The 14702-nt window shown below is 37.6% G+C and overlaps 1 protein-coding gene across 8 annotated transcripts in view; it reads right to left on the bottom strand.

Annotated features, from left to right (window-relative positions):
- VPS13B (vacuolar protein sorting 13 homolog B) overlaps nt 1-14702 on the bottom strand; it is a 449295-nt gene that overhangs the window by 103353 nt on the left and 331240 nt on the right. For all 8 annotated transcript variants that reach the window (XM_065054087.1, XM_065054081.1, XM_065054083.1 and 5 more), the window contains 2 exons: nt 13389-14091; nt 4774-4911 (listed from right to left, as the gene is read on the bottom strand). In XM_065054087.1, coding sequence (XP_064910159.1) covers nt 4774-4911; nt 13389-14091 — 841 coding nt within the window. The remainder of the gene's footprint in view (nt 1-4773; nt 4912-13388; nt 14092-14702) is intronic.

The following is a 14702-nucleotide window of genomic DNA, read 5'->3' as shown; positions in this document are numbered from 1 at the left end:
GTGCTTTAAAAACTTGTTTGTAAAAGAGCAAAGGGAAAAAAAAAAAACCTACTAGAAAGCTCAAAAGTTTTGCAAATGACCCAGAGTTAATTAGAAAAGTCTGCACCCTGGCTAGTTCCCCTTCTCACGTGTCAGCTCTCATTAAATCAAAAAATTCTCATTTCAAAGTTAACAAACACCATGGTTAACAAAACTGTTAAACTGGGATCAAGTGGGCACATTCCTAGGTTTATATATGATGTCATGCTAAGCAGCCCACAGCTGAACTTGCAAGTAGTATGAATGATTTTTCAATATATTAAGTATCTGATCTAATGCTAATTTTCCCTCTATAGGCTAACTGTGCTGGGAACAGGTGGCCCTGCTTTCAATTACGGAGGGCTAACATGCCAGTGTGAGGCCTGGATTAGTTCACCTTCTCACAGGGAATTTGCCTCGGTTGGGAATGGATTTATTATGGCTTCACACATGGAACGGAGCTCATGTCAGCTGAGGGCAGTGATACATCATATGATTCAAATTAACCTGCTGTGGACTGTTCCGCAGGGCTGATATTGTGTATTAAAATGACGACATTTTTAAAACAGCTTGAAATAAACCAGGATTGCCGAAGTGCAATGGTTCCAATTTGTTCCAACTAATCTATCACCTGCTGGAGATATTATTCTAGTGGGTTTCTGGTAGCTGCTATTTTCCAGGTTTCTCCAAACCACTGACCTTGCTAATGGATACAATTGTTGCCTTTGCAAACAGGGTGGGGGAAAAGCCAGAGAGTGTGCCCTAGTGCTGGGGTTTTTGTTGTTTTTTATGCACAACCCTGGACCCTGGGCTGTGCCACTGGTGGTGGTCAACAGTGCCAGGGAGCGACCGGCAGGAGAGAGCAACTGCCCCAGGCCCCCCGTTCTCACTTCACCTGTCAGCGGGACACAGTATTTCTTAGTTTGTCTGGATACTTTCTTCTGCAGAAATGATTTTGAAAAGTGAAGTATCAAGGACTGCAGTTAATTCACATCTTGCCTAACATCTTCCCAAGAAACTGCTAGGGGAAGAGGACTTTGGCATAAACCATCTAGATTTTGTGTAAGAATTTTAAGGCAATTCGTATGAAGCTGTAGTTCATAAACACCTTATGTATCATTTGCATGCAGAGAATACATCAAAAAGACAGCTTTTATAGCTAAAAAAAGGATAGTTGATTAAAAAAAAAAAAAGAAATAAAGGACTAGGGGGTGTAGAAAATAAATTCTCAAAACCATTAAAACAAGATGGTCATATTTGTTCCTCACCTAAAGAATAATATGTAATGCTAAAGCAATAAATAGTTCACTTATATGTATTAGGCAAGAATTAGATGTAACAGACGGAATATGAAAGAGAGAGGGTCATGTAAACTGATGTAAATGGAATTTAAAAAATTTTAAATAATTAGTTACTGTAGAAAGAGAAAGAATAGTCCTTTAATACATTGTGGGGTTAAAGTTGAGGTCTGTTCCCACAGGCCTGATGATGAATGCTTATTTCTTCTAGGATCCTATTACCTTAAATCTGGAAGAAATATCATTTTTCTCTAGTTGCCAAAAATGTACAAAATAATCAACTCATGTGGCAAGAAGTGCATTAATGTATCCTGTTATTCTCATTTAATTAGTGGTTTCCAAGTTTAGCTACTTGCTGTAGTTTTTTGATCTCTGAGCTAATGTGGACTGACAACCCGGTTTCCTGTGTGGTGAAACCATACCATTTTTCTATGGAACACTATCTACTTACCTACTTCAGCTGACAAACTATTTACAAGGAGCACAGGTTTTACCTAACACAGCAAACACTGGGAACCACTTGCAGATTTTTTCTTCTAAGTGCTTGCACAGTAGTTTGCATCATAAAACATCGGCATGTTTGATTGTTATATTTGAAATTTAACCTCAGCACACCAACAATGTATTTTGCAAGAAAAGTGACATTACAATTACAGCACTGAACTTAGAATACTAAAAATCTATACAGAAAACTGTATAGTTTTCCCAACTGCTACATCTAGATTTTTCTCTGCATGGGCAAAGCTTTTAAAAATGTGCTGACTTCTCAGAACAACAGGTAGCACCACTAGTGCATCCAATGCATTTCAGAAATTTACTTCCTGCAGATATAAAATGCATATACATAAATGGATATGAAAACACACAGTATCTGCCTAGAAAATATGCCGGTTAGTAGCAGCATTATTTGCCAAACGTTCACCAGAAAGAGTGTAGGCCTTTGGGGCCTGCAACATAAGCATATTCCAGCAGTGCATTTATTTATTCAATTTATTAACTGTGCTGTCTCCCATCACACATATTGTCTGTCTGGTGACCTTACAAGAGCTCTCAGGAGTTTTGCTGGGGTTCTTGTCCTCAGTGAACAACTGCCGGCTCAGTTGGGCTCTGGTGATGCAGACACATTCTCCAGGCCTAATGACGGCCAAGCTACCTCACCCTGGAAGAAGCTGTGGTTAGAGGACTTCTTGCCCCCAGGAGACTTAGTAATTTATTTTCCGGTAGCCTGCTGAGGAGCTGTCAAGCTTTCATAACCCTTTGCATGTGGTGTTCTGACGCAATCACATGCGGAAAGCGCCTTCCATTACTCATTCACCAAAAGCTCCAGCCCCCAAGGAAGGCTTCTTGGTAACGCTTAGTTTATTTGAAGAGGATCTCATAGTGACAACAGCTGAGGTTAGAAAAATCTGCAAAAGAATGCAGAGCTGTTTTGTTATATCACACTGGCAAAACACTTCATTAAAATTCAGCGTAATTACTGTTGAATCATGTGTAATGATAGTTCCAATTAGCAGCAAAAATATGATAAAAATATGCCTTTTGGCTAAGAAGAGATCCTGAAGAAAATCTCTGAACTTCTACATGAGAATAAATACACTGAAGTTTATGATGCATTAATTCATGGGTTTTCAGTTCCCTATTTGGCCAAATACCACTGAGGGAGAGATTTAGCGCTGATCTGAGATCTGACTGAATCTTTGAGAATGGAGTAGACACTTAGACTACTTGTGAATAGATACTTTGCAAGCTGGTACCAACTTCCATGTTTGCTACTGACAGGAGAGCATCAAGGAAACACCTTCAGTTGTGCAATAAATTAAAGGCTGCGCCAGGAAACTACAGTGAGAACCTTGAGAAAAGGGGAATGCACAGATGAAGGTTCTGGGAACATGGAAATGTGCCAGATGTGGGGAGAGGAGACAGAAAAATATTGGGGGGAAAAAAAAAGGATAAAAGAAAACTAATCTGGTGTCTGTACCCCTCCTGTGCTGGTCATGATTAGAATGAAAATCTACTATTATTATCAATTAGTCCTTTAGTTCAAATGTCAGTTGCACATGCAGTAGGTTTGAATGTTCAAAGTCCTATTAATGAAGCCAAACAAGGATCAATATGAGAAAAGCTGTGCATTGTCAGGTAGTTTTAAAATCTTCTCATAAAATGATGCTTGTTCACGTACTTAAGTCTTTCCTTGAGACTCCTGCCTGCATGCATGCAAAAAATGGATTTTCAAGTTACTTAACCTCAGTATTTATAGTCAGCAGGTAAATATGTATGTCTTATTCCCTAGTTGTTCAATTTGATGTCCTGGGGCCTAATATGCAGAAGTGACTACTGCTTCACCCAAAGACAATATGTTTCCAACATATAAATTTCTATATTTTTAAGTACCTTGGAAAACTAAATTGTGTGTTTTAAATTGGCAATCTTAATATAATGAGAAAGCCTTTAATTTCCCTGTGCTTCAGTTGCCCTCCACGAAATGGCGAGGGCATACTCTTCCATCACCCATTGAAGGGTTAGTATTTTTGTAGTGCTCAGATCCTAAAGCAGTAAGCAACGCAGAAGCAGTAAGTCTGCTGTAGAACCAGGATTAGACTGTATGAATCAGTAACCGAATGAATAGGAAAAAAGAGTACTGAAGAGATGCTCACTAAATGACAACAGCTTATTCTGTGTGCTGAGTGAAATAAGGATATCCGGGGCAGGCAGGGGGGGAAGTTGCTGCATAATTCAACAAATTATTAAAAATATGCATAAGAGAAATTAATTATGATAGCACAAGTAAATGTAAATGCATTTTCTAACTTTTAGTATAACCTCAATTATATTCTACATAGTAATGTAGTTATAAATACATAACTCACAAAAGAGAGAATGGGTGACATACTTCAATTCGCAGGAATTTCTGACTCTTTAGGAGTGAGACTTCAAATCACATTATTGTAAGTAAATGCTGATAAACCTTCATACTACACTACTCATATTGTGTGTTAATTAAGGAAACACACTTTTAAAAAATGTTACAGTTTTAACACTTTAGATTATGGGAATTTGTAATACCAGGCATCCAGATTCTGTAGAACCCAAGAGAAGGCAGCATATAAAATACTTCAGAAACATTCAAAAGTTAGCTTTTATAAACATGACTGTAACAAAATTTCATTTGTTCTAGGCCCCAAAGCAGGTAGGTTTCATTTCATTGGAAATTTGCCAACCTCAGCCTTCTTGAGGAGTAAAATTTCTAAATTTACCTTGGGAAGAAAATAATTAGACCATAAACATATAACTGGTCCAGGACTGATCATTCTTCAACTTTGATTTCAATTCCAGATAATTGCTGAAGAAAAATGTCACATTCATTAGCATGGAATACAACATTTTTTCTGATGGCCTAATGTGTGCATACCTACAAATAGATTACAATTTAAAATAGAGATTAAAATGCAATGCTTACCTGGTCCATTAAGGAAATCTTTAATTTGCACAGTGATAAGAGGAGGTGGAATACCACTTTTAGCATCTACCTCTCCTGCTACTGTCTGCAGCCAAATCTTGCTATAATCAAGAGCTTCTGGTAGAGTCTTCCCAGCATCTACAGGTGATAATGATCATAGTCATTAATGATATTCCAAGAATATGATACATAACAAAACGCTACCTTCAAAATTTATTAAATAAAATCTGAAAGTATAAAATGTAACACAGTAAATAATGCTCCTAATGCTACATAGCATTTGTGCCTACAGAGAGATGCATGTGTGTAATAATGCATGAATACATAGGCAAGAGGGCAAAGCTATAATTACACAAAATGTAGAGAACCTGCAAAAATACTAAGTCAAATATGACTAAAAGACATCAGTCATGAAAAGATGACTTCAAATAGCACACACTTTTAGCTTTAATTATGATAACACTTAAGCAGTCTTTACAAGAGAACCTGTGCTCAAAACCTGCTACTTCTAGATTGTATTTTCCTTGCCAGGTAAGGAAAATAATAACATAAAGATAAATGATAAAGGTTAAAAGACTAGAATGCTATCAGATCTCAGGGATAGGGCATAACGACAATACAGCTATATCACCATCTTTGGAGGTTCACTCAAAAACTAATCAATAGCTATTCTTGCATACCACCTTGAATTGTATTCCTTTGATCAGTTTACAATATTACATTAAAATTAAATTCTTCCAAGTGCTATTCTTGTACCTTTGGTACCATAAAAAGGCTTTTTATTCTATAGCAACTCATGGCCTTCATCACAACAGTTCTCAATTCTGGCACTACAGGTCCTAAAATCTAAATAATCAATTACCCTCCACAATAAAGACTGCTACATTAATTGTTGAATGTCTGCCCCATCCTTAATGACTTGAGGAGATTTTCTTGATGTTATTCTCTCCTATTATCAGTAATTAAAAACTGCTGTAATTGCTCTACTTGAGTTTTACTGAATGGATTCCTTTCAAGAACGGTATTTACATACCCACTATTACAGCCAACATATGGTATCGTGGTATCACAGTCATATGTGGACTGGGTATATAAAGTTAGCTTTGGAATTTGTATTTCTTGACCTTATCATGTGATTCATATAAAACTTGGCACATATGAACCCTTATGTGATTTCAAAGAACCTACTGAAACCAATTGATCATGACTTTAGATCTATGTGGAAAAGATCAAAAGTTAGCACATTCTTGTGTTTTTATTTGATCAATTTTCAGGCAGTGACTTTACAGCAGTATTTGTACTGCATGGCATATACATTACAGCCTTTCCTTCCCTTCATTCCCACTACACTTTTATAAAGTCAGTTCTCGATAGTTATTTAAGAGCTGTCACTGCATATAACGGATTTGTGTATTTTCCATGTGAATATCTACATTTTTATGGTTCTTAGACCTTTCCTTTAACTACATTAACCAGAATGGTGTGGCACACTCCCTATGCTATAGTAACTGCTTTAGGGAATATCTTGTTTCCGGTGTGTGGATTTTGCCAAGTATACTGAAAACAATAATAACAATAACTTTTTCCCAACAAAGCACAAATCTTTTCCAAAACATAGTTTTGTAGATGTTACAAACAAGGCTATTATCCCTGATTTGGATCAATACCATAACATCTCTTTCTTTGTGCTAGCAGCTCACCATAAATAAGTAATATGCTTATGTTTTTCAGAATAAATAGTGTAAAGCATTGTAAAAATTACTGAACATCACTGAAACAATTAAACTGATCTCTAAGTTACTGTTCCTTTAGAAGCATTAGTATACACGTTTAGGTGTACCAACATGGGGCAAAATGTTGCAATATGCCATTATTTTGTCTCATTTCTGAAAGCTATCATCACATCCTGTATAGAACAATCTGGATCATCCAGTGGATATTCAGTAAATCCAGTAAATTTAGTCAAAAATCTCATTTGAATATTTACAGGTATTTCAATTGTCCTAAGACGTGTGTATGTATAAAATACCTAATAATTATTTCAAAATTGTAGCTGCTTGAAGAAGAAAATCTCTCTTAGGAAAAGCACTTACGCAGCAGAAAATCCTTGTGTGACATAATACATTAGCTACACCAGCACTGCCCTCAGGGCACCAGGAATTGCAGCACATGAGCATGGAATCAAAAAAAATAAAGGAACTACGGGGCTCCTAGTAGATTATTTTGCTCTGTCATGTCTCCAAGGAGCAGGGCACCGTCACCCCTGCATTACCCGGGGCACTGCAATACGTGAATAATGAGGACTCCAGAACTATTTGCACATTAAGAACTCAACACAAAGAAACCTCAATGCACAAAATGAGCATGAGTCCGTCAAACATATTACTTTTAACCCAGCACTGGCCTTACTGATATCAAGCTTTTTTTTTTTATAGTTTGAGTGCTTTCAAAGCCCATGGCATATGCTTAATTTGGAACCTGGGTAACAATCTTGACTGTACATCCAAATATGTCAGATATAGATCAATAAGTAAGTTTTTTACATAATGATACAAAAGCTAAAATCCAGAGGTTTCAAAACCAACTATGCTGCTGTGTATGTCAAAAACTGGAAGGGAGTTCCAAATGAATAAGACAAATTCATTTACATCAAAGGTCAAAAGATTGAAATCTGTGTATCTTGATTAAAATACTTTCTAAGGTAGAAAAGAGCATATGCATTTTCATAGGATTTAGGATCAGGAAAGGAATAAAACAATAGGAATTAATCCTTATGCCAAGGGCACAGGAGTTGCCAAAGAAGCAACTGAATGAAAAAGAGAAAATTTAGGCTGAAAAGTGAGGAATTCCTGATGGGGAAAGCTGTTAGAAAAAGGACTCTTCTCCCTCAAGAAAATTATGGAAATGTTCAGAATGTTTAAAAATACACTTGACAGAACACTATAAAATATACAATGGGGAACAATTATGCATCAGCAGGGAACTGGTCTGAATAATGTATTATAATAGGTCATTTCCATTTCCATTTTCTATGATTCTCACAAAAATCAACACTTAAATTTGCAGTTATTTGTATAAAGAAAATGCTGCAGAAAACCCGAGGGATGCATATATAAGTAAGAGGAGAGGCTAGAATTACTCAACAGCAAGCCAAGAGAGAGAAAAGAAAGGCTTGAGAAGTGAAGAGCAGTGAGGACAGCCAGAAATTCTATCCTCTACACCATGTGAAAAATTTGTCTGTGGCAGCAAAATAAAAATGGTGAGACAACTATAATAGATTGACAACCAAGACTGTAATCTAAAATCCTTAAGACCGAGAAGTTGAGTCCTTGAATACATCCCTTTCCCTTCCCGGCTTTCTTTTTAATTTTTAGAATAATTTCTGGATATCTTTGAATCCACCCAAACATCCAAAGCCATGTCTAGTCTTGCTAAGGTCCAGACCTCAGCTCCAAACTTCACAGTTTATGAAGTGCCTTCATAAACATGATATGAATTTGCAAGCTTGTGGTTTTACCTGCTATCCCCTCATTCTTATGGAAACGCCAGACAGCAAAAAACAAACTTCAGAAGAAGAGGTGGAAGTAAGGGGGGAGGAAAGGAGGGAGGCAGGATAGATTTCACAACTTGAAGATTTTCATTCTCCAAGATGTGGTTTTGTTCCAGTCTGTACCTCAGAGTCAGGGCAGCTGAGGGGACACAGCCCATGGGAGGCTTTAATGGGGGGCTCAGCCACCCCCAGCACCCCAGGGGCTGCCAGTAGGGTACAGGGCTGCCGAGGGCGTGCGCGGACAGCAGCTTGGCCTGTTCAGCTGGAACTTTCCCCAGATCAAATGAGCTCTGCAACACGCTTTTATTTCAATGGATGAATCATCTTTTGGTTTGCAGTCAATTTTAAAAGCCAGTAGATGCTGCAATCACCTCTGCATTTCAAACGCTTTAGGGGAACGTTTAGACTTGTTTTAAAAATGGTTTCCATTGGAATTTAAAGAGCACAAGAGGGAAAACATTTCTACTAGCACACTCACAAGTGCTGTGTCAGGAAGTTCAAAACTGAGCACTTACAGTAACCTGAGGAATGTACATTCCCAGGCCGGCTCGTCTTTACGGGTGGGGGTTGCACTCCCCAACGTCCAGCGATGCAGATGTAACTGGACAATAAATATACTCGGAGGGGAACAGGTGACACTCCAGCAGAACTCCCCCGATACTGTGCTAGGAAACAGCCTTAAATCCTCCCTGTGCCTGGTAGGAAGCACAGGCTGCCAGCGAGGGGGTGGACGAGCCTTCCTGCAGGGCAGCCCACGCTGTGCCCCAGGCAGCCCCGCGTTCCACGACATTAGAGGTTACATGTGGTCCGAGCTACTGCATCTGCTCCTCATGGACCCCCCGCCATCAAAGGCGTGGGTGTAGAAATAAAATAAAATAAAAATCAAGAATGATTCTGGATGGCCTCACAATGCCTGTTTCTTGCGAACGCCTCATTGGCAGAAGTTGAAGAAATTCCATGCATAACATATATTGAGAATTTTCTCTCCCTTAAAACAACCAAGTGCCACAACCTCCTCTTTGAAAGTAAACAAACAAACAAATAGAAAAAAGATTTTTCAAGAATGCCGAGAGCACAATGCTCAGGAAATGAGGCAATTTTGTATCTGGATTACATTACCTGAAACAAAGCAAATAAAGATTTAAAAAAATATTTATAAAAGTGGCTTATAAGATTACATTAAAAACAATTGAACCCACTTTTATTTAAGTGGAAATGGCCAATGCTTTGTTTGCAAAAACTAACGGTTAGCAGATGCCTTTTCGTTAAACGTAGGATGAGCATTGAATAAAAAAAAAAGTTGTTTTATAGAATCTTTCCGGCTATTTATACAGAATCTTACAAGTAAAGTCAGGGAGCAACTAGCGGTTTTAATGGTGCTTGTTAAATAGTTAATATTTATTCCAATTATTTATTTACTTTGAAGTTCCTATTCCTGGCAGTAGCATAACAGCAATCAAGCTGTACAATTACAAAAATAATTTTAAACACAAAGGAAGCAGTTTAGCACAACCATAATAAAACTGAGCTAACATTTTAATAACCTAGTAAGGCTCCTCCTCCTCCAAACTGACTTGCCAGTGGACTCAGTTGCAGAGCACGGAGGAAACTGAAAGCACGACCATCAGGTTTTTAGCTCCAAGGCAGGCAAATGCTCCCACATACAGACACTGGCCTGATGGAAATGTGCTGCTACTAACTGCTAATTAACACATTAACAATACTTAACTTTTAAATAGCCTATTTCCTCCCATTTTATTATAATTTCTTTCATGTTTTAGAAAGTAACAAAAAAATAGCATAGTTAGTGACAGAGCAGCCAAGTTCTTTGGAGGAAATTTGTTTTTTCAGCCACTGTCCAATACTCTCACAAAAAAGAGTGACAGCTTATTGTGCAAGATCCTGAATTTTAAGCTCTATTAACTTGAAATCTTTCAAAAATAAGAACAAAACCCTTGTCCCAAATAAAATACATGTGGCTTCAAAACAGTCTTAAAACCTTCATTTCTACACATGTTCAAAGCAGTAAACCACCATAAGGCAATAAGCTTAATCTTATTAAAACTGAGGATGAACTATTATTCTCTTTAAAATTCACGCTGGTGCAGTTTTACAGTGTAATTTCCCTATTTTATTCAAGGCTTCATAAAAGAGACTCTCATCAAATTACCTGTTAGAAGTAGTTCTAAATCCTACCATATTCTATGTTGATTTACAGCTGAACAATATATTTGTGAGAAATACACTAATGGGAAGTGAAGAATGGAAAACATAACTAGGTCCAAACTATTACCAGCTAAAACCCAAAAGGTTTTTTTGGAACTAACATCCATTAACAAATAAGACCTTCCTAATTTCACAATAGAATTTCGTATTGCTTCTGCCTTGAAAGATTTGAGGGTTGTTTCACAACTGTACACTTTTTTCTTTCAGAAAAGCAGTAAGAAGTAGCACAGTATAAGATCTGATTCTACTGCCACTGAACTAACAGCTTGTGTCCTCTTCCCTGTACCACCTTAGATGATGGAGAGATAGTTGCACGCATACATAGAGACACAAGAAGTCTTCTAGAGAGTCTAACTAGAAATATTCTTTAGCAACATTCACTCTAAATTAAACATCATTTATGCCCTCTTCCCACCCCCTCGTCCTTGATATACAGAGAAATACCGGAATATAGTGCACACCTATTGTACAGAGGGAGAGAAGCTAACTTATTTGTTTCACATAAACTTTACATTGTTCTTCATGTGGATGACATCTCTTTCAGATGAAACTGCCAGCAAATAGCCCCAATATCAAGAAAAATTGGTGTGATTGATGAAATTGACTGCAGTAGCATAGAAAATGCCATGCCAAGCTGCTGAAGCTGTATTACATGATATGCAATATATAGAGTGTACAAATATATATATATATATAAATACACACACACATATATGTAACACATAGTTCCTGGCTATTTTACCTCAAATATGCGTGGTACAAATGAAAAATATAACTTCCCAAATCTAACATATTAATACAGTGGTATGACAAAATTAATCCTGAATGATGCAATTACAAGCACAGCAGGTCTTCCTGAACAAGAGGCAATAAAAACTTTGCACTACCTATTTTGCTGTGTGAATTACTGTGTGAGCTGAAGCGTGGATTAGTTTTATTAACTTATTAACACATTTAGGATGGTGTTTTGAGGCACTAGAACTTTGGCGCCTACCTCTCAAACTCTTTTGAAGAGAGCCCTAGTGCTTCAGTAGCAAGCACAGGATTCTGTCTGACACATGAGTAAGGTACTTAGTACTGCCCACAAAGGCAGCAGAATGAGACCACAAGTTCTGCCTTCACATGGTGTCTGACTCCTGCCTCTTTTACCCTTGCCTGCATAGGAGACAAAAAGCCAAAGAGAAGGGTAAGACCTATGTAGGGCTGGTCTTTGGCCCTCCAAGAAGACTTTTCCGAGTCCCTTTGAAAACTGCTGGTGACCAAGGAGCTCTCTAACTGTATGTTCCTACTATCTTCATTATTTAAACTTCTTGCCATGCTTCTGCACTCTCTCATCTACTTTCAACTTGCAGGAAGTCCTTCTTACAGCTTGTGTTTTCTAGATTTGCTCACATAGATATGAAGATGGTGAAAGACTTCAGGACTAACTGTAGGAGCAGACTGTAGTGAATTTGCCCACTTTACTGGTACTGTAGTGGCATCTTACAAGGACACGCTTGAATGCCTCAAACATGAGAAACGAAGAAGTCCTATCACAACCTTCCAAAACACTAACTTAGTTAACGAAGTTATGACCTTTAACTTACAACTACTCCAACTTTGCTTCAAGCTTTGCTTTTTTAATTGATTTGTTACTACTTTTCATATTAATCGGTATGATGATCGCCTTTTAAATAGTATTTAACAAATATACATGGGAATCTGGAGTAAATCAAATTCATTAGGCAGCTGTGTTTCTTTCAAGACAGGACAACACAGTAGAGAAAGATGAAAATGGAAGAATGATAAAACACAATACATCAGAGAATGGATCTTCTCCCTGTTTTAAGTAGTTTCTTTCCAGCTGTCTAATCCCTCTTAAAAGTTCAACTATAATTCAGCTTTCTGAAAAAAGCTAAGATCTATCACAAATAGAATTTTTAGCCTTTTGCATAAGCACATAATTTTAATGCCAGTTTTCAAAAAATACCATCCCATTCAGCAAAGATTCGGTATAGCTGCACAAAAAAAGGTATACTATTTTAACAACTAATGTGCTGTATGAACTCTGGCAACAACTAGCCATGTTTTTTTACCTACAGCTTTTATTCAGTGAACAATTTTAAACCCCATACTTTTCTGGCTGCCCGTTCTGCAGATCTCTACCAGCTGCCAGACACACAAATTGCAATAATTTGCCTTCTCTGTTCAGCAGTACAGATAAGACAAAAAACGAAATTGTCAGGTTATTTTCTTCTGAATAGTTATTCTGAGAGTTCTTGTTATAACCTTTGCATATTAAATAAATAAGAAAAGCAATTGATTAAGAGAAGGAAATTCTTGTGAAACCCTATTACTCAGTTGAATGAAAACATAAAATACATGACATCATTACATGTCATTTGGAAGATCACTATAATTTTCTTAGTTATGATCAATACACCAGGTTCTTCCACAACGTTTACCTTTAAATTTTATGAGTAGGCTAATATATGAAAATATTGTGATATTCAGTCATAAAAAAATGCTTTTTATGAAATCAGCTTGGATAGAACTCTTATTTCCTTAGAAAACATGGAAAAGTTAGAGTAATGCAACAATCCCCATCATAATTTGGTAATGAGAAAGTAATATCAAGGAACAGGAAGAACTGGGTGCGAAAAAGTTAGGTCTTAATTTCAAACCTTTTACACACTTAACTTGATTCAGCTGTGGGGTATAATCCCAAAATAATGTATATTTACCATCTGATTTTTAAAGACATCCTAGAGGTGGCTCAGCCGTTTTCCACTGCCCCAGTAACTGAGAAGTACAATTATTTTGGCAGTTACAAGCAGGAGTGAATGCTAAATGCTCTTACCTGTACATTTGTAGTCTGAGGCCACTCCTTTAATTCCAGCGTCAAACACTGATACTTCTACCTTTTGCTTTCTGTGGTGGCAGCTCAGGAGCACAGAGGGCTGCGACACAACGAGGTAGAGGAACGGCTGTAGCTCAATGTCCCCAGTTCCCCTGCGACCAGGCTGCCGAACAATAGTTATACCCAGGGCTTGTCGAGCAGATGATCTTGTGGAAGCATGCAGACTTTCCAGAGACAAAAGACCTGTTTTTCTCCCAGTAGCCAGGGGGATATTACTGTTCAAAAGATCGTCTGCTGTGACCGAGGAAATGCACGGCTGGCTGGGCTTTGTGGCATCAAGGCTGCCACCTGAGCCCGCTTCTGGAAGGTTCAAGGAACTTTTGCTTTTTTTCTCGCCGTCTTTCTGATCTTGTCCTGACTTGGATTTAGGTAAGGCAGTACATGAGTAAGTCATCAAGGAGATTCGACTTGCTGTAACAAAAATGTCAAATGGAATGAAATTGAGATTCTTTACGATGGAAGACTGGTGGGAAGGACGGGCAATGCGGTGCTGGCTGGTGCCGCTGTGCTGCTCGATCTGAACGATTCTGATCTTTACACTGTCGCTGCCAATCCCACTGTCCTGTGCCCCGCTGTAACGGGAAGAAGTCTCAACTGTTCCTCCGTCAGACACATCCATTTTTTTCTGCTCTTGTTTGGAAACCTGCAAAGGAAAATATTATATTAACTTATGATATCCATATCCCAACTATTTCCGTTTCAGTGGCAGCAAACAATCACTATATAAACATGATGTCAAAAAAGAGAATTATAAAAAAAATCTGCCAAGTAAACTTTAACACCGTAATCACTCATGAAAACACAGCAGGTGTCTGTTCCAATGAAAAGATGACTCACAACAGATGAAGTGCCAAAAGAACATGTGAAGAAAAATAAAAAAGGAACAATGATTTCTAGGCTTAAATAATATATATATATGTATTTCAATTTAAACTCTTTCTTTAAGCTCTAAAGAATTTACAAGAAATTCATGGCTTAACAGGAAAAGATATATCTGTGAAATAATACCATGGAAATAAAAGTCTAGTCAGAATAGTTCTCCAGTTTTGAGAACTGATGCTCAAAAAGTCCTCTCTGACACTAAAATATTTTACCATGATTAAATGAAATAGAATGTAATATTAATCTACTGCAAAAATCATAGAATCATTTCAGTTGGAAGAGACCCTCAGGATCACGAAGTCCAATCACACACAATCACAGAAAATCACAAAAATACTAAACGGAAGTTGTAAGCTGCAATGCACAAATGTT

The sequence above is a fragment of the Columba livia genome, chromosome 2 (assembly GCF_036013475.1).
Source record: "Columba livia isolate bColLiv1 breed racing homer chromosome 2, bColLiv1.pat.W.v2, whole genome shotgun sequence".
In the NCBI taxonomy this organism is placed as follows: domain Eukaryota; kingdom Metazoa; phylum Chordata; class Aves; order Columbiformes; family Columbidae; genus Columba; species Columba livia.
The sequence above is the reverse complement of the archived record's forward strand: the minus strand, read 5'-3'. Positions and strand labels throughout refer to the sequence as shown.